Raw genomic sequence first — 25,271 nt, 5'->3', positions numbered from 1 at the left:
AGCTCTTAATGTCACTATTCTTCAAATTGGTGAAGTGTTTTAGGATATAATTTTTATGGAAGATAAAATAAGGTCTCAATCCCACATGTGTCTTCATATAGGTAGAACTCTATACCCATGTGGAGTCACTCAGATTCTAAAGCTGTATAGAAGCTTCCACTTATGAAAGCGCTCTACCTGGCAAAACAGAACGATGAGTTAGAGACAACAGTTTGATATATGAAGAGCCAGGAACAGAAAGGTCCACCTCCTTCTCCTCCTCTTCATTTATGTCCATCTCTTCTGATGGACCAACTTCTGGTCTTGCCTGAAGGATGACAAAGGCAGCAATAAAACAAAACAAAAAAAATAAAAATAGAAATAAACATTGCCTCTTAATCCACGTTTAGTTTCAAGGTCCAGTGTGACAAAGATAAGGATCATTATTTCAGTAAGGAACGCCCTCCAGTTTAATGAATTGAGTTGAAACTGATCAACTGAACGTCTTTCTTCTACCAGGCTGAAGAGTGTATGTAGATCACAATAGGCTTATAAAAGCAGTGAGCCATATAAATTCCAAGATATCATTAGTGGTAAAAATAATCAAGGCATTTGTGGACTGAATGGCAATACTCGTAGTACTACTGGGCCTTGGATTTGACTTAGTCTGACCCTTCTGTAACAATTCAGGAAAAGAAAATAGTTTATGTTTGTATTGATATTCAACCTATAAAGCACATTTCTAATAGGAACAGAAGTGTTTTTTCTTCTTTTCATTAGACTAAAATCTGCAACATGTTTCTAACTGATTAAGCCTTTAAATAAACAAACCTACTCATCTTCTACATTTTCTGATGGGACATTATACCAGGTTCAATTACCAGGATATTGCCTATGTGCCAGCACACAGAAATTTATTTATTATTGCACTAGCATTTAGAGATTTGTCCTTAATTTGTATCTTCTTCTCTTGTGACAAAATGCCTTCCCTTTTCATTTGTAGGTTTTCACTAAGGGCTTGTCTACACTACCGCTTAAGTTGATGTAAGTTACGTTGCTAAGGGGTGTGAAAATGACACCCCCCCGAGTGACAAATTACATTAACTTAAAGCAGTGTCCAGACCACTCTATGTCTGCAGGAGACGCTCTCCTGACTACAAGGCTATTGCCTCTCAATGAGGTGGAGTAATTATGCCAACAGAAGAGTGCTCTCCCATCGGTATAGCATGTCTTCACCGGGCAGCTGCGCCGACGTAGTGCAGTAGTGTAGAATACCCCTCAGACAAGGTGGGTGAGGTAATATCTCTTATTGGACAAACTTCTGCTTGTGAGAGAGACAAGCTTTTGAGTTTACACAGAGCTCTTCATCAGGTATTCACTGGACATTTCTTCACAAGTTTCCATAAAGTATGGTCTCTCTTAAAAAATCTGTTTATTACGTTTTCATGATATATAGCCATAGCACCATATGGAGCCAATTATGTAATATTGTAGGAAATCGAAACATACAGAAGTATTTACCAGAACCATAAAGTAACAGTGATTACCCATTACTGCCTACACTCTCATGTAGATTACCTTACATGAGAGTCTCCATGTACTCTTCCAGTGTGTACATGTATTGAGTCAGGAATTTTGCAGGGTAAAATATAAGAGGAAACAGTCCTTTACATATACATAAAGCCACGAAACAAACAAAATAATTTTCTTTCCACCTGCCTCCCCACAAAAGGAGGAAAAGTACCTTAAAAGTATATGGAACACAGGAAGACAAGATTTTATCTTGATTCAAAACAAACACTTACTACCTAAATGGGCAAGTTTGTCTCATAAACTGAGGTATTAAGCATGAGCTCAGGGATTATTACTTTGAGATACAACTTTCAACAGAGTCTGTGTCTCTAACTACTTCCCTATAATTCAAAGCGTGGTCCCAAACACTCTCAGAATAACAAAAGATACAAATCAAGGACCCGCTCTCACCTGTGAAGCCCCACTTACTAATTAATGAAGTAATAAAAGTTGCCTTCTCTCTGATCACAAAGGCATCACTGAACTGTTCAGTTAGCATTCTCCCTCTCTCAGGAGCTTATCCCAGCACTCTCTGGTAACTGTCCCTTTTATTGAGGAGAGACAACCAGCTACATCCCTAAGGTGGGTCATTTTGCTTCTGATTCTGCTGTCTGTTAGTTCATCTGGGCTAGCGAGCAAGTATTCCCCTCCTTTCATGTGGTTTTGCTCTTTCCTTTTCCATTTCATTTCTAAGGAAGTGGCACATACTCTCACTCTTTAAAGTACAAAATGTCTACCTGTTCAGGAAGATGAAGGATGGTGTGTTCTTCAGAACCAAATTCTGACAGAGATTTATATGCTGAAATTGCTACAATGGAATCCTAGGAAAAAATATCACAAGCATAGAAGGCATTATTGCTGTATAGTGGAGACAGAACTCATTTGGTTATCCCCTAAGCTAAGGGAGTTTATCCGCTAACAGTTGAATGCTGAACTCTTTTATGAATGTCTTTGTTATATGTAATGAAGTCTCCTGTGAAGCATATACTCAATCAGCTATTTTCTGTACACAATAAAGCACAATTGGGGAGAAATCCATTATCAAAATCGACACCCTTGTTGGTAGTCTCAACAGAGAAGTCTATTATTAATGGAAACCCTCTCACCCTAACAGTGGACCCAACCAAGCCAAGGCTAAGACATATAGGGGAAATGCAGGCAATGTGGGAAGCTTCAATCAGTTTTGACTGCACTGTCCTGGCTCTGAGGAGAAGCAGAAAAATTTGTCTCCAAGGTTGTCTGTCTACCTCCCTTCACAAACACCAAGCTCAGTGAAAGAGAGAGAAAACTAAGCACTGACAGGCAAGAAAATATTGCAATAAATAAATAAATAAATGACACTGATACCAATATCTTCAAAGAGAGAGGAGGGGAATCCTTAACTTATCTCACTGACCACCTTAATTAACATTTTCCTGGCACCTCACTTACCTTGCTCTGAGTGTGGCTCCAAAGTGAACTGACAACTTGAGCTTTAAATTTCTATAAAATTAAAAAAATATTTAGTTATAGATAGGCACATGGGTCTATTCAGTTTCTATTTCATTATGTAATATGGACAAAACTGAAGCAAGGAGTTATCAGAAGTTATCAGCAATTGAAAATGTACTGTATATTGACCATTATGGATTTTTTACAGTGAGGCACTTAGATACCATGGAGATGGCTGCAGTAAAAATACCTAGATACTATAGCTTAGGCTACGTCTTCACTACGGGAGGGAGGGGGTTTGAAGGGTGGAAGGAGTGGGATCGATTTAAGATACGCAAATTCAGCTACGCGAATAGCGTAGCTGAATTCAACGTATCCGAGCCGACTTACCCCGCTGTGAGGATGGTGGCAAATTGATCTCTGCGGCTCCCCCGTCGACGGTGCTTACTCCTACCTGCACTCGTGGAGTACAAGCGTCGATTCGGGGATCGATTGTTGATTTCTACCCGCCGATTCAAGTGGGGAGTGAAGACGTAGCCTTAGATTAGCTCCATCTTTATAATAGTTTAGGTGGTAAAAACTATTCTATAAAAATACAAACCAAGGCTCCAGTCCTGCAAACACTTATGTATGTGCTTAACTTTAAGAATGCATGTAGTCTTGTGAAGTCAATGCCTAAATTTGCAGGATGGGGGCTCTCATCTTTTAAAGTCTGTCTACATGGAAGAGCAAACAGAAAAAGGGAGTCTGTGCACAAGCAAAAATAGTTTAGCAAAAAATGTCACTGCAGGATACTCAGGGTGGATTTTCACACCTATCCTTTGATTTATTAGCCCAAGGGAGGGCAAACTTTTTGGCTCGAGGGCCACATCTGGGTATAGAAATTGTATGGCAGGCCATGAATGCTCACAAAATTGGGGGCTGAGGTGCGGGAGAGGGTGAGGGCTCCTGCTGGGGGTGCAGGCTCTGGGGTGGGGCCAGAAATAAGTTCAGAGTGCAGGAGGAGGCTCCAGGCTGGGGCAGGGGTTGGGGTGGGGGGGTGAGGGCTCCAGATGGGGGTGCAGGCTCTAGGGTGTGAGCAAATGTAAAGATACAGCTAATTATTGTGACTTGGAACATCCCTAAATGAGCAGACACATTTAAAGCTGCCATTAAGAGAAGAAATACACTTTAAACCTGGGACACATACCTCATACTCATTTGTATTCACTGTTAATGAAGGAACCAGGGCGAACAATTCGTTCAGTGTTTTTAACATGAGTGGACGGGTGTCACAGCTCAACTTTGGTGAGAGTGCGTTCCACGTAGAGCGAATACAAACGACCTGCAAGGGAAATGAATGCATCATTAACACTGGAAGTCTCAACTTGCATTTCACAATATTCGTTTCAGCACTTTTCTGCCGATCTATGCTGGAGCAGGAATTAATACAGGACACATTATAAATATGGCAAGCATGTTAAGACTTCACTTAATAACAGTCTCACAATACATTAAGCAACATCATATAACAACGGTAAATAACATCTCTCCACATAATGCAGCTGTTTGAAATGTGGTATCTTTATGGAGGGAAGGCAAAAAAGAACTTATGGTTTCCAGAGCTCCCTGGACCAGCAGGAAGAGATCATCATATTGGTGCAAATGAACCAGCAAACTGCAAGATGTGTCACAATTACCCTACTTAATTTGTTTTAGTTAGCTTAAAATCAAGCTGAATGTGGGAGTGCAGGAGCAGCCACACTCCATCGGAGCTCCGCACAACAGAATGCTTTTAAATCACTAAAGCCAACCAAATCTTGAGACCTTTGCTGAACAGACAGAAGGGGAGCAAATACTGCTGGGGCATAAAATCTTTCAAAAACCTAAAGTATCATGGCAAAATAAGCATAAAAAAGGTTTTTTTGAGCCACACCCCAGTACAGAACCAACTTGCTTCAATGCAATAGAGAGCAGGCCAGAACCCTGAAAAACAACACTAACTCTGCTTTATGAAACAGTACCAACAGTATTTTCAACTGCAAGCTTTCAAAAATCATAAGAGTCAAGCCTTCCAAAACTCTGAGATTGGCTTAAAAATCATGGGATTTCTTTTAAATAATAAATTTGAGGGATGAGGAGGAAGAGCATATGCTTTCTGGCTTCTGAGTTCTTAGGATGCACTTGCTTCACCTTTTCAAAAAACTTTCCTCTGCAACCAACAGGGCTGGAAACTTTAATTAAAAAAAAAGGTAAGAGGTTTTCATGCAATCTCTTGATTCTGACCACTGTGGCTTTCAGAGAAACACCAAATATTGTGATTTGGCAACATTGTTAACTAAATAGAATAAACTGCAGGCTTCTGTGCCATGTAAGGAATAGAAAATAACCTGGAAAACGTCAATGTAGTTAATTAACTCGGGGGGAAGGGGAGTGTGGCAAGGTGACAAGCACCCCTCAACCCAAGTGAATGCAAATGGAAGTTGAAAACTTCCATCAACTTGCAGGATAGGGCACCTGGATTCAAAGGTCAGTGCTTCTGAAAAGAGATTAGAAATCACTGAAAACAAGCCAATGAGGGGGATAACACTTTAACAAAAAGGATCCTGACCCAATCTAATGTCTGCAGAAAGAAAGACAGAAATTCCTGAGAATTAAGTTAGATTCTGAAATGTATGTTGTGATGAATTGGGGCTGTGTCTGTACAACTTGTAAATTCAGAATTATGTTGTGAAGGTGTATTACGAAAAACTGCCGTATTAGGAGTGCCTATATGTATGTGGATCCACCACTGCTGACAAGCCCTGACAATACAATAGAATGCTTCTCTGGACCTACTGAACCTATTCGGGTGCAAACATCTCAGGACAATGGGTGAGCTGCCTCTTTAGAAAATAAGTTTAGCAGCTGATTCCTCTGAAGGGAGTGGGGAAGGTAGGAACAGTGGAAACTTACTATGAGTAGAAAGAAAGAAGTCATGTGACCAGGAGGGATTTAAATTAAGAAACACAGAAACAGGAGCCAGGCAGGAAGAGAAAGCATAGGGCAAGAGAGAACAAACTCTCTCATAGAGACTGGGTAAAGAGTTCCAGGAGGGAGAGGTTCCCAGTATGTAGCAGCCTCACGGGGCAGGGGAGTTCTGCCCACTTTCCTGAGACCAGATGGCTTCATGGACTCTGGGCAACCCATGGGACTCATACCACAGCCCAAAGAATGTCTTGGAGTGGTGGGCAAACTTAGGTGGGGGCATGCTCTGATAGAATACACCCCTGTGTTCACATCCTACACACTACTGTAATAATCTTTATACAAGTATGCCTTGTAAGATATCGTTTAAAAACTCAATTTGCTGATCACTATTATCATGGAAAATGTGAAATTATAAATTTAAGCTGAGATCATGACTAAAAGTATGTTTTTCAGAAAAGTCTGGGGAGTGGCCAAACCAGGCCCACAGAGACAAAGTATAAACTGACACTGTAACCAGGTGTAAACAAGGCTGATGGACCATTACCTGCTAAGTGGCTATTCTTTGGCAGGAAAGAGGGGCAAAAATCTACATCATAGCAAAGAAACAGCATGGAGTTCCCTTCCACACAGACTGCCTGTTGCCTTGTTCCCAGCTGGAAATGCTTCTCAAAGAGGAGACAGGACTACAATAAGAAGGGACAGACACTCAAAGGACCTCCCCTCTCTCTCTACCCATCGATTCACTACGCCTAATGGACCAAGGAAGTAGCTGTTGCACTAGGGGAGGGATTGTGACCTAAGTTTGGTCAGTAAATAAATAAATTAATGGCGATATCCTATCTCCTAGAACTGGAAGGGACCTTGAAAGGTCAGCAACTCCAGCCCCCTGCCTTCACTAGCAGGACCAAGTACTGATTTTTTCCCCAGATCCCTAAGTGGCCCCTCAAGGATTGAACTCACAACCCTGGGTTTAGCAGGCCAATGCTCAAACCACTGAGCTATTCTTTGGTTTAAATTTAATATAGTTTGTTAAGTAAGACACGAGTAGCATTGTACCTTCATTTTTCTTGGAACCATTTCTGACTTTTATGCCTCATTACTTGTACTCACTTAAAATCTCTTTGTAGTTAATACACTTGTTTTATCTAATCAAATGTATTTAAACTGAAGTATCTGAATAACTATTTGTAATAGTAAGATGGCATAATAACTTGTATTGTGCAGGAGAGGACTAGGATGTACAGGACATACATTTCTTGGGAAAGACTCTCAAACTGGCAGTGTGTGGGCCCTGAAGTATAACCAAAGCTGGTGAGAGTCAGAGTGTAACCCAAGTGTGGCTGGCAGGCTGCAGCTACACACAGACACTCAGGGTGTGGCTTGCATGCTGGAAGGCTGTTTGTGAGCAGCCTGGCGGAAACCACTTCAGCCAGGCATTGTAAGGTACCTAAGGTTGCAGGGCAGGGGTGACATAGCTGATCATTAGTCTGGATTATACCCTGGTATGTCACACGTGATTAGCATTTATAGTTCTGTATGATCTGTACTCTCCTGCGCTTTACATGATTAAGTATAAGATCATAAAAGTGTTAGTCTGTGCAAAGGATATGAGTGTTTATTGCTTCACAACCGCTGCACCCCCTGAAAGAGTTACTGAAACCAGAATCTTCACACCTTTGGCACAGAGTTCTGGCACAGGAGTCTGTTTAAGTAACTGAGGTATCTCAGGGGTCAGCGCTGGTACCAGTCCTATGGCAGGTGGGCTGAGGAGCCCCATTTCCAAGAAGTGGTAGTAGACAGTTAATGCCCTGGCAATGTGCCAGAGTGGCCAATGGCAGAACCAGTTCTGCAGCCTGCTGAGGCTCCAGAAGCTTAACATACCCCAGAGGATCCAGAGGACAAGGGATTGGATTTCCCCTCACAGCAGTCTTTGTGGAAGACCAGGAAAGGCTGCTTCTAGGATCCCTGACATAACAGTCCAAGGTATTTCTCAAGACAAAACAAGAGCATAACTAGGAAAAGTTTTATCTGAGGCCTTAAATATGGATCTTAAAGTAAAGCCAGTTTGAAAGGAGAAATGTTACATACAGATACCAACGAGCACAAATTCAACCGACATCTGAGAAAGTGTAAGAATCACAGAATCCCTATCTGATAGCCAGGACCCAAACAAGATTTTTGTAACTTGGGAGACAATATGATGACATTATCTTACAATACATTTCTTTACACTGGAATGGTATTACTAATTCCAAAGCGCTATTTTAATTTTTCTTTTCATCACTCTCAAATTTACTGTTTCATAATCAAAGTGAAAATGAATTTTTTTTTTGCCCTTATCACATGTCTCTTGATGGTTACAAGAAAAAAAACCAATAAGAACAAGAATTCAGTGTATTAAAAAATATATTTAGACCAGCCGTTGTATTACTAGACATGAGATTATTAACACAATTTATCAAATCAATAGATTGTTAAATATCTTAGGGGAATTGTTTGGAAGATTGGCTTTGGAAACTTTTTATACGTCACTCCAAAAACATTTAGGCCCGGATTCAACAAGGTTGTTAAGCTTATGTTGAACTTTAAGTATGTGAGTAGTTTCACTGAATACATGACCACTTATAAACTTAAAATTATGCATGATGGTTTTAAAACAGATTTCAGATTTAGATTTGTAAGGCACTATTGGTTACCAAATTAATTAAAAATAGATTTTAAATGGCATCTGTTCAGCTAATAGATGCATCTCAAACTCCTGCTTATAAAACTTTTATGTTATGCCTCCATGTCTGAGAGTAAACAATGAGAAAGGTGTAGTATTCAGGTTGATTTAAAATGTGAGCATACAGCTTTCATAAAGCATATAATGCAGACTTTCTAAATAAGAAGGCCATGAATGTTTCCTTGGTTCTGATTCACAGCCAGCTCTAGGTATGGTTTTGTACCTACAGGGAAAGAAAACCAGTTCCTAAATAGTTTGCCAATAACTGTCGTGGTACTTTCAAATCTACTTCCAGAAATTCAGGACAGGTGTGTTTTTTTTTTTTCATCCGATGTTCAATCCAATGAAGGAAGAGTTTTATGAAAGTTTTGGGCTATGAAAACAGAGTTATCTGATCTTTTCCTAATAAGAGCTAGAAAACAGCTTTCACAATTAAAGGACTAAAGTCAGTAGTGCAAACCTGGCCTGTGTTGATAACTTGCCAAGAGCCTGAAGGCTGCACCTAATTTGCATATAATTTTACAGTTAAAAGAGGAAGGATGATCTCGTGGGTTATAGGACAGGTCTGGGAATTAGGAGACACCTGGGTTCTGTCTCATTTGAGAGGTTGAGCAAATCAACCTTTCCATGCTTCAGTTTTTCCCAACTGTAAAATGAAGTAATACTTACCTGCCTCACAGGTGTGTTTCACAGTTTAGCCAATGTTTGTAAAGCAATTTGAGCTCTTCAGATGGAAGACACTCTAGGAGTGAAAAGTATTATTGCTATGTAATTTTATCAGAGCTAAATGCACACATTTATTTTTCGTTGTGCAGTGGATATAGCACTTTACAAATAAGATAAACAGAGAACATGCTTTGAAGGCTGCAAGTGATGGCATAAAAATGAGAAAACTGGCACTGCTCCACTGAACCCAAAAATTCTTGATGTCCAGCTCTCTCCAATGCGCGCACACACAGAGAACGTGGTTCACGTCTGTTAGGTAAGTGTAGTATTTGTTTTTTTCAGAAGTAATTGCTGAATTAAGCAGTTATTTCAGTGATTGTGAAAACACTTTAAAGAACAATTTTGAATCTGTAAAGATGAAGCTTTTAGGAATGCCTATTAAGTCCATTTTAGGAACAGGCATATCCATGAATACGTTTTTATGGTAACTAATGTTGACAGCTACTGAAAAGTAATCTCACTATATATTGAGTGAAAATGACACCCCTTTATCCCCATTTTCAGAAACACCATTCTCAAGAATTAGAAAGACCAATACTACTTCAGTGTTCACAAAGACAGAGAAATCTTCTAGGATTTGAAGAGGTATAACTTTTTTATGTGCTGGTCATTTAGGAAATGAGGCATCTTGATTTATCATGTGGAGAAACAAATTAAATAAAACAAATATATATTGTGGAGTCTGCTCAAGTCCTGTAGTTCAGGAAAAGTACAAAACTAATAAGTGCAGCAAAGTACACTATTCATGTTGACTTTCCTATGAATCATTTAAGCTCTACAGCTCCAGTAAACCATAACAGGGACAGTACTCTGAAAGTAGCTTCAATTTAGCACATAATTAAGCCACACTCATGTCCAATGGCAGATCACATGCAATGACCAGACATGTTATTTATGTTGTGTGTTGAACTCCAAGACAGAACAAGGCAGCAAAGACTGAAAGAACAACAGTATATAACAAATGTCTTCCTGTATCAACCAACTGGATTTTTTTTGAGGGTATATATTGCTTCTTTGCTGTTGACATGAAATTTTGTGCTGTAGCCCTCCATATAGCTGTCACATTAAACATGCATAAAAGCCTTTGAAATACAAAGCGAGAAAGAGTCCTGTGGCACCTTATAGACTAACAGACTATTGGAACATAAGCTTTCGTGGGTGAATATCCACAACAAGTTAGTCAGGAAGCCTGAGGTCTAGAGTATCACTTATTCTACAGCATAGCCATGATACCAATATTAGCTGTGAAACAATACCCTATATTGTAGTAATCCCACAGAAGACAGAGCAGTACTTTGCATGCTTAACTTGTTTCCTAGAAAAATATTAATAAAATATGGTCCACATCATGCTACCTGGGATCAGTTTATTTCATACTGACTTGTGTTCTGATGCCTCATACCAGTGATACAAGGGTTCATAAGAGAATGTCAAACCCAGAAACCAATATGAAAACAAGATAAGAATTAAAAGCAAACTGAAAATCCTGTTTGGATTAACATGACACTTTTGGTATTTCCTTTGGAACAGTTCTGCCAGGACTAAAAATCACAAAAACAATGAAGGATTTGTATGGATTCACATAAGGACTCTAATGGCAACACTATACTTCTGTATCAAAATTCTTCCAAGACAGATTTACAAGACAGACCATAATGGTTTGTAGTAAGTATGGTAAATAAGTGGCTTAGAGTAAATGCCCTCTTAGCATTAGCATAGCTACCAAAATACATCTTGAGATAGCAGAACATAATGAACATTTCCCCACAGTAAAAATATAATATAAAAGGATTGAAGTTCCATGCAGAATGATGGCTAGTTTTCTGAACTCCATATAGTCAAATATACTTTCAAGTATCGTTCAGCTTTCTCAGTTTTGTTTTTAATCTTTGTTCATTTTTTTTCTGTTTTGAGTTTTCTTGGTGACTGAAGAGATAGAGAGGAAGATGGGAGGAAAGTTAAGTTATATCCCCTTTCCCTCACTTACAAAGAGGTTCTGTTTTATCCTGTATGGAAAAAGTGGCATACAGAATAAATAGGATGGATCCATATAATCTAGCCCACTTGTGAGGGATCTGGAAGGGAAGTCTGCAGGCTCCAATTCATGGATCTTGAGCAGGTAATTTTAGCATACCAGAGAACAAGTAAGCTGCATATAACAGAGAACAACACTGCAAGACAGAGAGATTCAGGATGCAGATCTTGAAGCAGGATGGCATCTCCATGTTCTTAATTAAGAAATCTGAAGTTCTGCAAACTAAGATGTCTATATTGGAGAACAGACTGAGTTGTGTTTCAAATCTCCACTTAATTGAGATCCTCAAGGGCAGAAAGAAGGAAAGTCTTGCTATATCTGAGAATAATTTGAATTACTTATAAGTACCATTAACTCCTGCTGCGTGTATATTCCACCTTTCTGCAGAATGTTTGCAATCTATTCCTTAGACCTGTTTACCACTAGTGCCAGGACAAACATAATTACTTACGCAGCTATTTTTACTGTAGCAAAAGATGTAAAGCTATGACCCCAATAATTTCATCAGAAAAAATAATACCTGAGATTGGAATCCACAGAAGGGGTTAACTGCTGATACACTTTGAATCACTCTTGTAATGTAGACAAGCCCAAGCTTAGATCAGGCTGCGTTAACTCATATACACCTTGACCTGCTAAAGTGAAAAGGTGTTATAAAGTGCCTACACTGGCAAAAAGGTAGTTTAGCTGGGGTCAGTCAACAAAGACTGACTTAACCTTAACCTAATTTTCTAGTTCAGATGCACCCATTAATTGGCTTTAAATAGGGTTGCCAACTTTCTAATTACACAAAACCGAACACCATTGCCCCGCCCCCTGCTCCACTCCTTCACTGAGGCCCCGCCGCTGTCCCAAGACCCCCGTCACTCATTCTCCTCCATCCTCATACACTCGCTCATTTTCACCGGGCTGGGACAGGGGGTTGGGGTGCAGGAGGGGGTGAGGGCTCCAGCTGTGGGGTAGGGCTCTGGTCTGGGGTCAGAAATGAGGGGTTATGAGTGCAGGAGGGGGCTCTGGGCTGGGGGGGTGGAGCTGAGGGGTTCAGAGTGTGGGAGGGGACTCTGACCTGAGGCAGGGATTTGTGGTTTGGGAGGGGGTATGGGCTCTGGGCTAGGGGTGCAGGTTCTGGGGTGGGGTCAGAAATGAAGGGTTCAGGGTGCAGGATGGGGCACTGGGCTGGGGCAGGCGGTTTGGGTGTGGGGGGAGGTGTGCAGAGTGCGGGCTCCAGGAGGGAGTTTGGGTGTGAGAGAGGACTCCAGGCTGGGACAGGGATATGGGAAGGGGTGCTGGAGGGGGTGCGGGCTCTGGGAGGGGGCTCAGGGCAGGGGCAGAGGTACAGGAGGGTGCTCAGAGCTGGGGCAAGGGGTTGGGGCACAGGAGGGCATTCTGGGAGTGGGCTCCAGGCGGTGCTTACCTCAGGGGGCTCCCCAGAAGCAATATGTCCCTTGGCTCCTAGGCATAGGGGCAGCCTCTCAGCTCTGTGCGGTGTGTGCTGTCTCTGCCTGCAGGCGCCGCCCCTGCAGCTCCCACTGGCTGTGGTTCCCGACCAATGGGAGCTGTGGAGCCAGAGCACAGGGCAGGGGCAGTGTGCGGAGCCCCCCTGGCCGTCCCTCTGCTTAGGAGCCAGAGGGACATGTCGCTGCTTCCGGGAGCCGCATAGAGCGAGGTAGGGAGCCTACCAGCCCAACCAACTGGACTTTTAACGGCCCAGTCAGTGGTGCTGACCAGAGCCGCCAGGATCCCTTTTTGACTGGGTGTTCTGGTCAAAAACTGGACACCTGGCAACCATAGCTTTAAAGCTCATTGTCTACGTGTATGTAAGGAAAAAAAAGGCAACTATTCTTGAGTAGTTAGCAGCTAATACTAGCATACTTTTATTTGTTGAACTCCAGTGATAATAGAGGATGGGAGATATGATTGATTTGGAACTGCCCTGTGACAATCTGCAATATTGTATGTTGGCTTGGTTTTGGGGGGATGAATTTATTGGGTTATCTCAACAACAGCATTTTGAAAAAAAGGCAGGAAGGAAAAGAATGGCACAAGAAAAGCCACCCCTCAAAAAGCACTTGATAGTTGTTCAGGGACAATGTCAGTACCACAGATCCTGAGGACTCTGGCTTAGTCTCCTGCTGACCCTACAGAAAGGACAAATTAAATTAAATAATGGAGATATCCCATCTCCTAGAACTGGAAGGGACCTTGAAAGGTCAGCAAGTCCAGCCCCCTGCCTTCACTAGCAGGACCAAGTACTGATTTTGCCCCAGATCCCCAAGTGGCCACCTCAAGGATTGAACTCACAACCCTGGGTTTAGCAGGCCAATGCTCAAACCACTGAGCTATCCCTCCCCAGGACAAAGCCCAGGAACAGAGAAGAACAAAAGAGCTGCAGAGATAGGGACTATAAAGAGAGATGGTGGTTGATCAGGGGAACCAGACTGAAACATCAGGACCCCCATGGATGTATCTGAAGAAGTTAGCCCTGCCTAGGTTGTGATCAGAGAATAGTAAGCCTTGAGGTAAGATAGACATGCTTTGCTCTACTGCTAAAATAATAATACTTTTGTTTTAAGGAAGCTGTCCAATCATTGTATACCACTGGTCACAGGCTCTGGAAGGAAAGAACCACAGGTGCTAAACTCAGTCAGACCTGTGGTGTAATAGTTGATACACAGGTTACCACAGTTCAGGGCTCAGTCCGTGAGTGGCATATCTGCAAAATTCCACCGGGAGACAGAAACAAGACCTGATACCTGAAAGAATGTGCTCACAGGAACAAGTGGTTTGAGGCTGAAAAGTTTTCCATAGCAGCTCATGATAGTTGTGTTTGACACGATGCAATTACCCAGGAGAAATTTAACACAGAACAGTTTTGCTGGAACTCTGAATCCTGTGCTCTGCATCCATGTAGCACAACATTCTTTACTTATCTTCATGGATTAGATATTACTGCCTTTTTAAAAAAAACAAACAACCACCACCCTATCAACTGTTGATTCCTGGATTAGCTCTATGTATTCAACCCATTATGAAAAATGGATTTTAAAAGCCCTTCTTCTGGTTGAAGTTGAGGGTTACATCTATTGCAAACCCAATGTGACCTTAAAGGAATTATTTCATTAACCTTTTTACAGTATTTTTGAAAATACTTGTAAGTGCACATTATTTCAGTTCTATTACAGTTTTCTAACCACATACCAACCACACAACTTCTAAATTGTGTAAGCATCTCTAACACAGACTGCAAAAATCAAAATTGACTCTGCTCAACTGAATACGGCCATTAATCAAAAATATGCAAGCTATGCTGCACAATTTGTTATAAAGGTAAAACAGAAGTATACACCACTAAATACAGGCGAAGCAAATGTGGAAAGCCAACCTAACCATAAAACTTACACATGCTCAATGAATAGTTGTTTGGATACCAAGGAAACTAGCACCTCCTCATGTAAATATATGATATGATAATACAATCTTTAATTACACGATCACAAATCATTTATCAAACAATACAATATAATACATGCAAGGTATGCTACACTTTTAGCGACACATGATCTCGTACACTACAATAATTTCATTGTCATAAATACCCAAGTATCATCTGACTTTGACCTTGTTTGACTTGAACTATTCTGTATTTTAATTGTTTTATCATCAACCACACATGTATGTTTAATTTATACGGGATATTTAGTTCTTACTTTCATCAAATATTAGTGTTATACTGTCTTTACAATACTGTGAATCTGTATCTTCAGTTTAGCCAAGAATATTGTGCATAGAATTTATATTTGTACACCACTAATTTTAAATATATCGATATATGTCTAACGTCATAGACACAAGTCAATTGGAAACTGAACTTTTCCACAAGCTGACATAAAGATGCTTTGGGTTTCCAGGTGCTAAGTATTTGATTGCACTATATAGGTATAGTGTACTTACAGTAAGATTTATTAACTGAGCCTCATTGATACTGACACTTATTGAAAGATTTTACTTGTCAACTCACATATGACAGCTTATAATGCTTTTAACTATAACTATTCTTGAAGTCAATAGGGCTACTCATGTGCTAAGAGTTAGAGAGAAGTTTAAGTATCTTGCTAAATCAGGGCTTTACTGTGTAATTTTCATGTAACTGAATATTGTAATGGAATGTTATAGCTTGCACAACACACAGCTCCACATACATACATGTAGAGTCATCAGAAAAGTTGTATTAAGGAGTAGTTTGAGAAATAAAGACACGTAACTGAAAGCTGCATCATAGTGCTTAGGACAAATGGGTCAAGGTAAGGTTGTGTTTGACCGTGGCTTTAGTGATATTTGTCTTCTGAGTACTTACCTTCACATTCACAAAGATTTTTATATTCAATTTCCTAGGATTTTTAAAAGAAACAAAGGAATTAGGGAACAAACCAGAAGAAGATTCCTTAGCCTCTAGAGCAGGGGTAGGCAACCTATTGCACACGTGCCAAAGGCGGCACACGAGCTGATTTTCAGTGGCACTCACACTGCCCGAATCCTGACCACCGGTCCGAGGGGCTCTGCATTTTAATTTAATTTTAAATGAAGCTTCTTAAACATTTTAAAAACCTAATTTACTTTACATACAACAATAGTTTAGTTATATATTATAGACTTACAGAAAGAGACCTTCTAAAAATGTTAAAATGTATTACTGGCACACGAAACCTTAAATTAGAGTGAATAAATGAAGACTCGGCACACCACTTCCGAAAGGTTTCCGATCCCTGCTCTAGAGGCAGTTTTGCTAGTGGAGCTTGGGGCTTCCTTTAACCCACTGTAATACAACCCCAACTACCTGCAAGTTGAGGGGACACCCATAACTTTTAGATAATTAAAGATTTGGATAATGGACACAGAGGTGCCAGCCAGCTACTGGGCCAACACCTGGGTTAGATCAGTTAGCTTCCCAGAGACTGCTGGCTAGAGAGCTCCACTCTTATGGAACTTACAAGCTCAGCAGGACAGAAGCTTCAAGTCCCGCTGAATTTAGAAATGTCAGCAGGGCTGAGTGGCATAAGGGCTCTCATCCTTGAGAGACAGAACAAGGAGGCTCTTACTTTTGATGGAGAGGCTCTCCCTTCCTCAGCATGTGGCACTTGGGAGTTCTGCTGAATACTGGATTCCTTTCAGTGGCTCAATTAACTAGCCATGTATGCAACTAAACAACTCACCTTAAATGTCAATGGAATTTTCTATTGCCAATGTTTTCCCAAATTAGAAAGGCACATAATACTCTAATGTCAGAGTCACCAGGCAGCCAGCTGAGGCAGGAGCAGATGCAGGCTGGAGCAGGGACTGGCTAGCATGGAAACAGGCACAGCTAGAACAGGAGAAGTCTGGAGCAAGGGTCAGTTGGAGCCTTAGTAGGCAAGACCACAGCCAGTCATTGAAATACTGGCAATGGGAGTGTTCCCGGGCAGGTAGTGATGCTGAACAGACTGGAGAGACTGCTTCACTTAGGAGACTGACTACCTGCTTGTGATCACCAGGATAGGATCCTGCCTGTGGATGGTCTGAGCCCTCGCTGAATGGCATGGGGCCTATCACAAGACTTGCAGGTAATTGCCTCTGATACTTATCACACACACTGGCTCAGGGATGACTCATCTGGTTTAGGCAGGCTCAGAGGTATCACATCTAATAACTAATTAAAACACTCTATCTTGAAGTATGACTCAGAGTTATAGGGCTCCCATGACCATTCTGTTTGGGCATACAATGTGCTGAATTCAAGCACCATTCCAAATTCAAAGTAACATGGCAACCCAAGGGAAGGTATAAACCTATATAAATACTCTTCATTCACTGAATAGCATAGTTGCACAGACACTTATAGTCTCAGCCATGATATTCTTTCCAGCCCAGTGGTGTTAATTTGGATTATCATGCTTTGCAGCCATTGAGCCAGGCTCCTCCGCTGCTAAATGACAAAATTAAAACCTTCCCCGTTTCTTTTAAACAGGGGCGGCTCTATGTTTTTTGCCGCCCCAAGCATGGCAGTCAGGTGGCCTTTGGAGGCATGCCTACAGGCAGTCTGCGGTCACACGGATTCGGCGGCGTTTCTGCCAGTCCCGGGGCTTTGGCGTACCCACCACCAAATTGCTGCCGAAACCGCGGGACTGGCGGATCTCCCGCAGGCATGCCGCTGAAGGCCACCTGACTGCCACCCTCACAGCGAACGGCACGCTGCCCCCCCGCGGCTTGCCGCCCCAGGCACACGCTTGCTGCGCTGGTGCCTGGAGCCGCCCCTGCTTTTAAAGATCCCTCAGAGCTTCACTGAGATCTAGAAATTCACCAACACTATCCAGAATACTGCCTGTATTCTGACACAGGACAACCACAATAAAGTTTTCCAATTTAAAGCAGATGCTCCAATAAGGCACTAATCTATCAGCCCATTGAACTAATCGTAGCAGCTCAAGTATGAAAACTATCCATTTTGCCATTCTACAATCCAAAATACAAGAGGCACGAGCGTACACACATTTGAAAATCTGGCTCTCTGTGTGCGCGCGGGGGGGAAATCTGAAAATCATGATACCATTTCCAAAGCTCATGTAGTATTGTAATATTTCAGGAGCTATAACATTTAAGGACACAGTCTAATAAATGTATGGGACATCAAAAGCAACTAACCTTAAACATTTATTGCTGTAGGTATTTTATATGATTTTTCCCTTGACATGCTTTAAAAAAAATAATCCTTGTAGCAATAATGATTTTTCTTCCTCCCACAACAAAACAAACAAGATAAAAAAGACAAACAAGGCAAATAAACATTCTACTTTGCATGCTTCCCACATAAACAACATATGGCATGCATGGGCCCTTAATAGCCTGCTTCCACAATTCAGACTGTTGTAGGACTTACAATAAGTCACTTTTTTCCTGTTTTAAACTTCTTGCTGCTAGCAAGAGTAAAATAATAAATATAATGTGTGTCACAATAATGCAATAAAATAATGGGAGACAATTTAGAGCCCTACATAAGTTGTATCCATATATAACTTAAGAATAATGCAGGGAGGCAAATTCTTTGATGCAAATAAGCCGTGCAGGTTCTACAAAAGACGAGTAAATTGGAAGAAGACTTCACAGCTTACAAATTACTGCTTTGTTTTGAGTCAGACTAGAATTTGCAATAGGTCTTGTCTGTGCACAAATACTCCTTGCCCCAGATTTCGGTTTGAGGAAAAGATGATCTAGTGAATTTTCTGACTGGGAAATGGCACCAAATAAAACATATGACTCGATCTAAAAAAATAACACTGTTTAACCACACTATTAAAAAATCTCTGGAATGTAATAAATATAGAAGCTACAGTCTACTAAAAAAACCTACTGTACACAGCTGTGCACTCTGGCCAGCCATTTAGAGGCTTTCAGCTATGCCATCAAAATTCCATAATAAATTATTTTTATAACCCTTAAAATGTTAAAACCTAGAATTCGGATTGGCTCCTTTTACAAGGAAATAATTCTCTAGAACTGTCCGACACAGCAGCAGCCCCATTGAAAATCATCCACCCTGTAGTGTTGTGAAGAAACAATGGTGGGTGAAAAGAGAGGGAAGAGGTACTTTGCTCCCCAAACACTTCATTTTTAAAAAGTAAATAAATAAACGGTTATAATAGCAATAACAACCTTGGCATGGCGCATATCCGGAGGAATAGCTGACTGTGATAAACAGCCTGAGGTGAACTCTCTCTGCCGGTCATGAATCCCCAGGAAATGCCCTGTGCCTCAATAGTTATTGCTCAATTGTACAATGCTTCTCTTTGAAAATACAACACCCTCTAGGAAGTGAACAACATGAAAGAGCTTTTCTTCATGATGCCGAGGCGCCTATTAATTTTTGCCGCAACAGAATTGTTGCCGATTAGAAAAAGCATGTTCATAAATCCAGACTCTCTAATCTAAGGCTTTTGGTGCAAGTTCTTTGTACATTTGTTTTTGTCCTTACACTCGTTGGTTCTATTTTTGTTTAGATTGACAGATCATTTCAATCTTGAAAAATTAACAACTTTTACAATTTATGGAGCTTTCAGGATTTCTGGTCAAGTCAGTTTTGTCTTTGGTTTTTCTGAGTTTTAAAATGCGTATCTCACTGCTGGACAGAACACTGCCTGGAAATACATTTGCTGGAAAGGAAAGTTTTAGTTATTCAGATCTACTGATCTCAAGGAGAGGAGCACCACTGCGAGAACATACTTTAACTTTCTGTACTGAACTGGGGGGAGGGGAGGGGGAGACGAGAGGATGACATTTTAAGTAAATTTACTCCCTGAGAAAAATAAAGCATCCATTTATATTGAGACTTCATGTGGCTGCTGGCACTATCAGTAGTAATGTGGTTATAAGAACAAACAGTTGGAGGGTTACCTGTATCTCTGTCCCGTCTCAGTTTCTCTGAATGCACCCTCTCAATCTCTGGCCTCATGCCTTTACACGCCCTGAGATGGAATTCCACAATTCTCCCCACTCTTAGACCAGGCCTAGTGGCAGAGTGTCCGTATATCAACTATGCTTATCCAGAAAGAAGGGAAGAAGAATAGCTAAAGATAAGCCATGCCACAGCAAACACCTGAGGGTTGTTACAGGACAATGGCAGAGCCATAGGTGCCGAGGAATCTGCTTAGCCTACAAAAATGGTTTTGACAAGAAGGTCAAAAGCCTGGGAATTTACAAAAACAAAGGGACTCTGGATGGATTAAAAGGGGCACACTAGCTCTCATGCTCTCTCTCGAAAGAGAAAGGGAGGGAGGTGAGATAGTTGTTTGGGTGGTATTTGGGAAAACCAGACTGACACAGGCACCCATTGGGGTGTCTGAAGATGCTAAGCCTGCCTAGGTCACCATGTATGGCAGAGCTTTAGGTAAGATACCAACTAAACAAAGTGGGTTTGACACCTGCAGTTCTTCCCTTCAGGAGCCTGTGACCAGTGATGGATACAGTGACCAGACAGCCTTCTTAAACCAGACTGTTTGTTCTCACAGTAGGAGTGAAGCATAAGAGAAAAAGGATTTTAAAAAACAGTCTATATGCACATCTACCTTACCTACAGCTCTGCCATCATGTGATAGTTAGCTAGGAAGGCCTAGCTTCTTCAGACACAACAGCAGGAGCCTGAGTCAGTCTGGTTCCCCTAACAAGATAGAGAGACTCTTAATCTAGACAGAATCCCCTTGTTCTTGTCAGTTCTCAGGCTTTGCCCTAGTAGGCTCAGAGGAGGTCAAGGCAGACTTGTTGGAGCCTATGGCTCTGCCATTGTCCTGTAACAACCCTCAAGTGTTTGCTGAGGCATGGCATATCTTAAGTTACTCTTCTCCCCTTATAGATTCATAGATTCATAGATTCTAGGACTGGAAGGGACCTCGAGAGGTCATCGAGTCCAGTCCCCTGCCCGCATGGCAGGACCAAATACTGCCTAGACCATCCCTAGTAGACATTTATCTAACCTACCCTTAAATATCTCCAGAGACGGAGATTCCACAACCTCCCTAGGCAATTTGTTCCAGTGTTTAACCACCCTGACAGTTAGGAACTTTTTCCTAATGTCCAATCTAGACCTCCCTTGCTGCAGTTTAAACCCATTGTTTCTGGTTCTATCCTTAGAGGCTAAGGTGAACAAGTTCTCTCCCTCCTCCTTATGACACCCTTTTATATACCTGAAAACTGCTATCATGTCCCCTCTCAGTCTTCTCTTTTCCAAACTAAACAAACCCAATTCTTTCAGCCTTCCTTCATAGGTCATGTTCTCAAGACCTTTAATCATTCTTGTTGCTCTTCTTTGGACCCTTTCCAGTTTCTCCACATCTTTTTTAAAATGCGGCGCCCAGAACTGGACACAATACTCCAGCTGAGGCCTAACCAGAGCAGAGTAGAGCGGAAGAATGACTTCTCGTGTCTTGCTCACAACACACCTGTTAATGCATCCCAGAATCATGTTTGCTTTTTTTGCAACAGCATCACACTGTTGACTCATATTTAGCTTGTGGTCCACTATAACCCCTAGATCCCTTTCTGCCGTACTCCTTCCTAGACAGTCTTTTCCCATTCTGTATGTGTGAAATTGATTTTTCCTTCCTAAGTGGAGCACTTTGCATTTGTCTTTGTTAAACTTCATCCTGTTTAACTCAGACCATTTCTCCAATTTGTCCAGATCATTTTGAATTATGACCCTGTCCTCCAAAGTAGTTGCAATCCCTCCCAGTTTGGTATCATCCGCAAACTTAATAAGCGTACTTTCTATGCCAATATCTAAGTCGTTGATGAAGATATTGAACAGAGCCGGTCCCAAAACAGACCCCTGCGGTACCCCACTCGTTACGCCTTTCCAGCAGGATTGGGAACCATTAATAACAACTCTCTGAGTACGATTATCCAGCCAGTTATGCACCCACCTTATAGTAGCCCCATCTAATTTGTATTTGCCTAGTTTATCGATAAGAATATCATGCGAGACCGTATCAAATGCCTTACTAAAGTCTAGGTATACCACATCCACCGCTTCACCCTTATCCACAAGGCTCGTTATCCTATCAAAGAAAGCTATCAGATTGGTTTGACATGATTTGTTCTTCACAAATCCATGCTGGCTATTCCCTATCACCTTACCACCTTCCAAGTGTTGGCAGATGATTTCCTTAATTACTTGCTCCATTATCTTCCCTGGCACTGAAATTAAACTAACTGGTCTGTAGTTACCTGGGTTGTTTTTAGTTCCCTTTTTATAGATGGGCACTATATAAAATATAGACTGCCTGCTTGCTTTTCCACACAGGCTACTATTAAACAAAACCGACATATTCAGATGGTAAACATCCCAATAACCAAGTCAACATATAGCATTCATAGGTTATTACAGATCAGCTCTACATCCCTCACAGTCATCACCTGAAATGTTCAGATTATGCACTAAACTACAACTCCTATTAGAACTTTTTCTAGAACAGGCAACTACAGCAAAACCCATCAGACTTGCCCTCCATTTCAAAGCGGTATATTCATTCAGTAATTTATAGAGCATTTACAGCTATAGCAACTATGAGCTATTTGCAAAAATAAAATTGTTTTTGAACTCACAATGCATTGTGTATAATAAAAATGACCACTGCTGCTATATAAAATTTGTGGACAGCCAAGCTGCAAGAATAAAGTAAACAAAATACACTTTGCACAATGCCCAAAAGTGAGCCAAAAACTTGGGCTTTGGTGAACCACCAAGAGGTTCAAGTACAAAGGCAGAAGTCCTTGGAGCAAGAACATCACACTTGATAGTAACTGCCACAATAGGGAAGGATCAGTCTCTTACAACAGGGTTTCAGACCATTTATGGCTATGCTCGCCTTCATGATACAGCAGGTACCTCACTAGTCTCATAATCTGAAAGTCCTATATTTGCATGTCAGAGAAGACTCTCTCGACTATTTAGATTATTTTCTATTTAGTCTGTGAGTTCTTAAGAACTCTTACAATCTACAAGGGCTGTTAACACTTGTCTTACTGTATATGCCTATAGAGAACTTAGCACACTGTTATGTGAATAGAAATTAAAAATATATAGAACCTTTTTCCAAATAAAAAGCCAAGTTTGTTGCAAAGTAATATTTAAAGAAATACAGTTTAAGGTTTACCTTTGTTCTGAAAATTTTTTAAGCTCAAGAACTGATTGAGTTTAAGAATCAAAAAAAAACTTTCAGAAACTTAAAAAAAAATGGACTCCCCCTTTAAAGCACACTGTTGAATTAAAAGACAAATTGACGCTAACTATAGTTTTATTACTACTTACTACATTACAGAGACCATAAATGTACTAGCTGCCTTAAAGTATAAAGAAGATATGGTCAGTCTTTGTTCCTGTCCTGCGGAAATTACAAAATAAATTCAGATATGATGCAGCAAAGAGAGTAACAGAACAACAGGGTTAGGAAAAGGATGGATGGGGCAAAAGAACAGGGCTACACCAATAAGACTGTGTAGTTACTCAACAAAAGCTAGTGCAAAGCATGGTGAAAACTATCATAGGGGAAGTGACAACGAACCAAAGCTTTAGGTTGCCTAACAATGAAAGAAGTAGGATCTTAGGGAGAAAAGTGTGTGATCATTAATTTGAGACTGTATCATAATGTACACAGAACAAAGATGAATTAAGGTTGGCCATGCTAACTTAATTCTGGTAATTCCTTACCTTGAAGTGCTTGACTTGGCAACCTCAATGACTATATTTTTACATTCTTTTTGGTATGTGAGTTGAATGAGGAGAAGGTAGTGGGCTTCCACAAAGCAGAGACATTAGTGGGAGAAGCAGATGAATAGGGAATGGAGGCTGTCAAGCACATCTTTAACATTTCAAAAAGTCTCCGATGGTGAATATTCCCACCAACCAGATGAATCAAAGTTCTCCACACTACTGTTGGGGAGATACAGGCAGGTCGGATTTCCAGTCCCACACTCTTGTTCACTCATTCTGAGAGTGACAGGAATGCTGTGGAGGGAGCACACTGCCCTGGGAGGGCTGAAATTGGGCTAAGGAGGAGAAAGCACCTTGCATCTCTCAGGGCATGTCTACACTTACCTCCAGAGCGATCGATCCAGCAGGGATCGATTTACCGCATCTAGTGAAGACACGATAAATCGACTGCCAAGCACTCTCCCGTTGACTCTGGTACTCCTCCGGAGCAAGAGACACAGGTGGAGTCGACGGGGGAGCATCAGCAGTCGACGTACCGCAGTGAAGACACCGCGGTAAGCAGATCTAAGTACGTCAACTTCAGCTACATTATTCATGTAGCTGAAGTTGCGTAACTTAGCTTGATTTCCCACCCCCCAGAGTAGACCAGGCCTCAGTAGCAGGGCCGGCTCCAGCATTTCTGCTGCCCCAAGCAAAAAAAAAAAAAAAAAAAAAAAAGCCGCAATCACGATCAGTGGCAGAAATTGGTGGGGGGGAAGCGATCTGCAGCAGCAGTTCAGCGGCAGGTCCTTCGCTCCTAGAGGGAGTGAGAGACCTGCCGCCCCCGAATTGCCGCAGGTGCCGCCCCTCTCCCTTGGCCGCCCCAAGCACCTGCTTGTTAAGCTGGTGCCTGGAGCCGGCCCTGCTCAGTAGCAACCCTTCTGGACAATTAAAGAATAGCATCTGTAATCCTGGCTGAAGGAGCTGAACTAAAATGTTAGTAATGCAGGGCCTCGTGTGGCTGGGAATGTAAGGCTAAGAAAAATACCTTAGTGGTGGTGATGAATCAACAGGACTCGATAAAGGACACAAGGGAAATCTTAATCCAAGGGGAAAAAATTCAAACCACAATCTTAGTTTCTTCAAGTATTAAATGTAAAAAATGTTTAACCTTAGTTTTAATAGCCAAGTTATTAATGCACACTGTTTTAAGACTGTCCAACATTGCAATTTCCACTAAACATCAAATTCACTGGTTAGCATAATTTGTCATCTGTATAATTTTTATTTCACTATACTGCTCCACTTTGCCAGTTCCCTTTTTTGGTCAAAGACAGACGATAAATGTGGAATTGTGGAGCAAACAGCAAGAAACCACTTCCAGAAACAGCTTGGAAGAGGGTTTTTTTTTTTTAAAAAAAAACAACAACTATGCTTAGCATTTTCATTCTTGAATCTTTCTTGGCCTGCATACAACACTTTACACATGAAATCAATTAGAAACCAGGATAGATGGCCTCTCAGAAAGTATGCTGGCTTCTGTTGAAATCATGCTGGCAAAAAAAAAACAAAAGATTCGCCCAGAATTAGTAAATGTGGCCTGGCAAGAACTACTTTGTATATTTTACAATTTTGACATGCAA

The 25,271-nt window shown here is 41.2% G+C and overlaps 1 protein-coding gene across 1 annotated transcript in view; it reads right to left on the bottom strand.

Moving 5' to 3' along the window:
• Positions 1 to 25,271, bottom strand: part of FOCAD (focadhesin) — a 195,204-nt gene that overhangs the window by 69,807 nt on the left and 100,126 nt on the right. Inside the window, exons 16-19 of the mRNA XM_054031536.1 lie at positions 4,172 to 4,306; positions 2,983 to 3,033; positions 2,289 to 2,372; positions 178 to 307 (exon numbers count right to left, since the gene is read on the bottom strand). Coding sequence (XP_053887511.1) covers positions 178 to 307; positions 2,289 to 2,372; positions 2,983 to 3,033; positions 4,172 to 4,306 — 400 coding nt within the window. The remainder of the gene's footprint in view (positions 1 to 177; positions 308 to 2,288; positions 2,373 to 2,982; positions 3,034 to 4,171; positions 4,307 to 25,271) is intronic.

The sequence above is a fragment of the Malaclemys terrapin genome, chromosome 6, assembly GCF_027887155.1.
Source record: "Malaclemys terrapin pileata isolate rMalTer1 chromosome 6, rMalTer1.hap1, whole genome shotgun sequence".
Classification (NCBI taxonomy): domain Eukaryota; kingdom Metazoa; phylum Chordata; order Testudines; family Emydidae; genus Malaclemys; species Malaclemys terrapin.
Note: the sequence above shows the minus strand (reverse complement) of the source record. Positions and strands in the feature narration are given on the sequence as shown.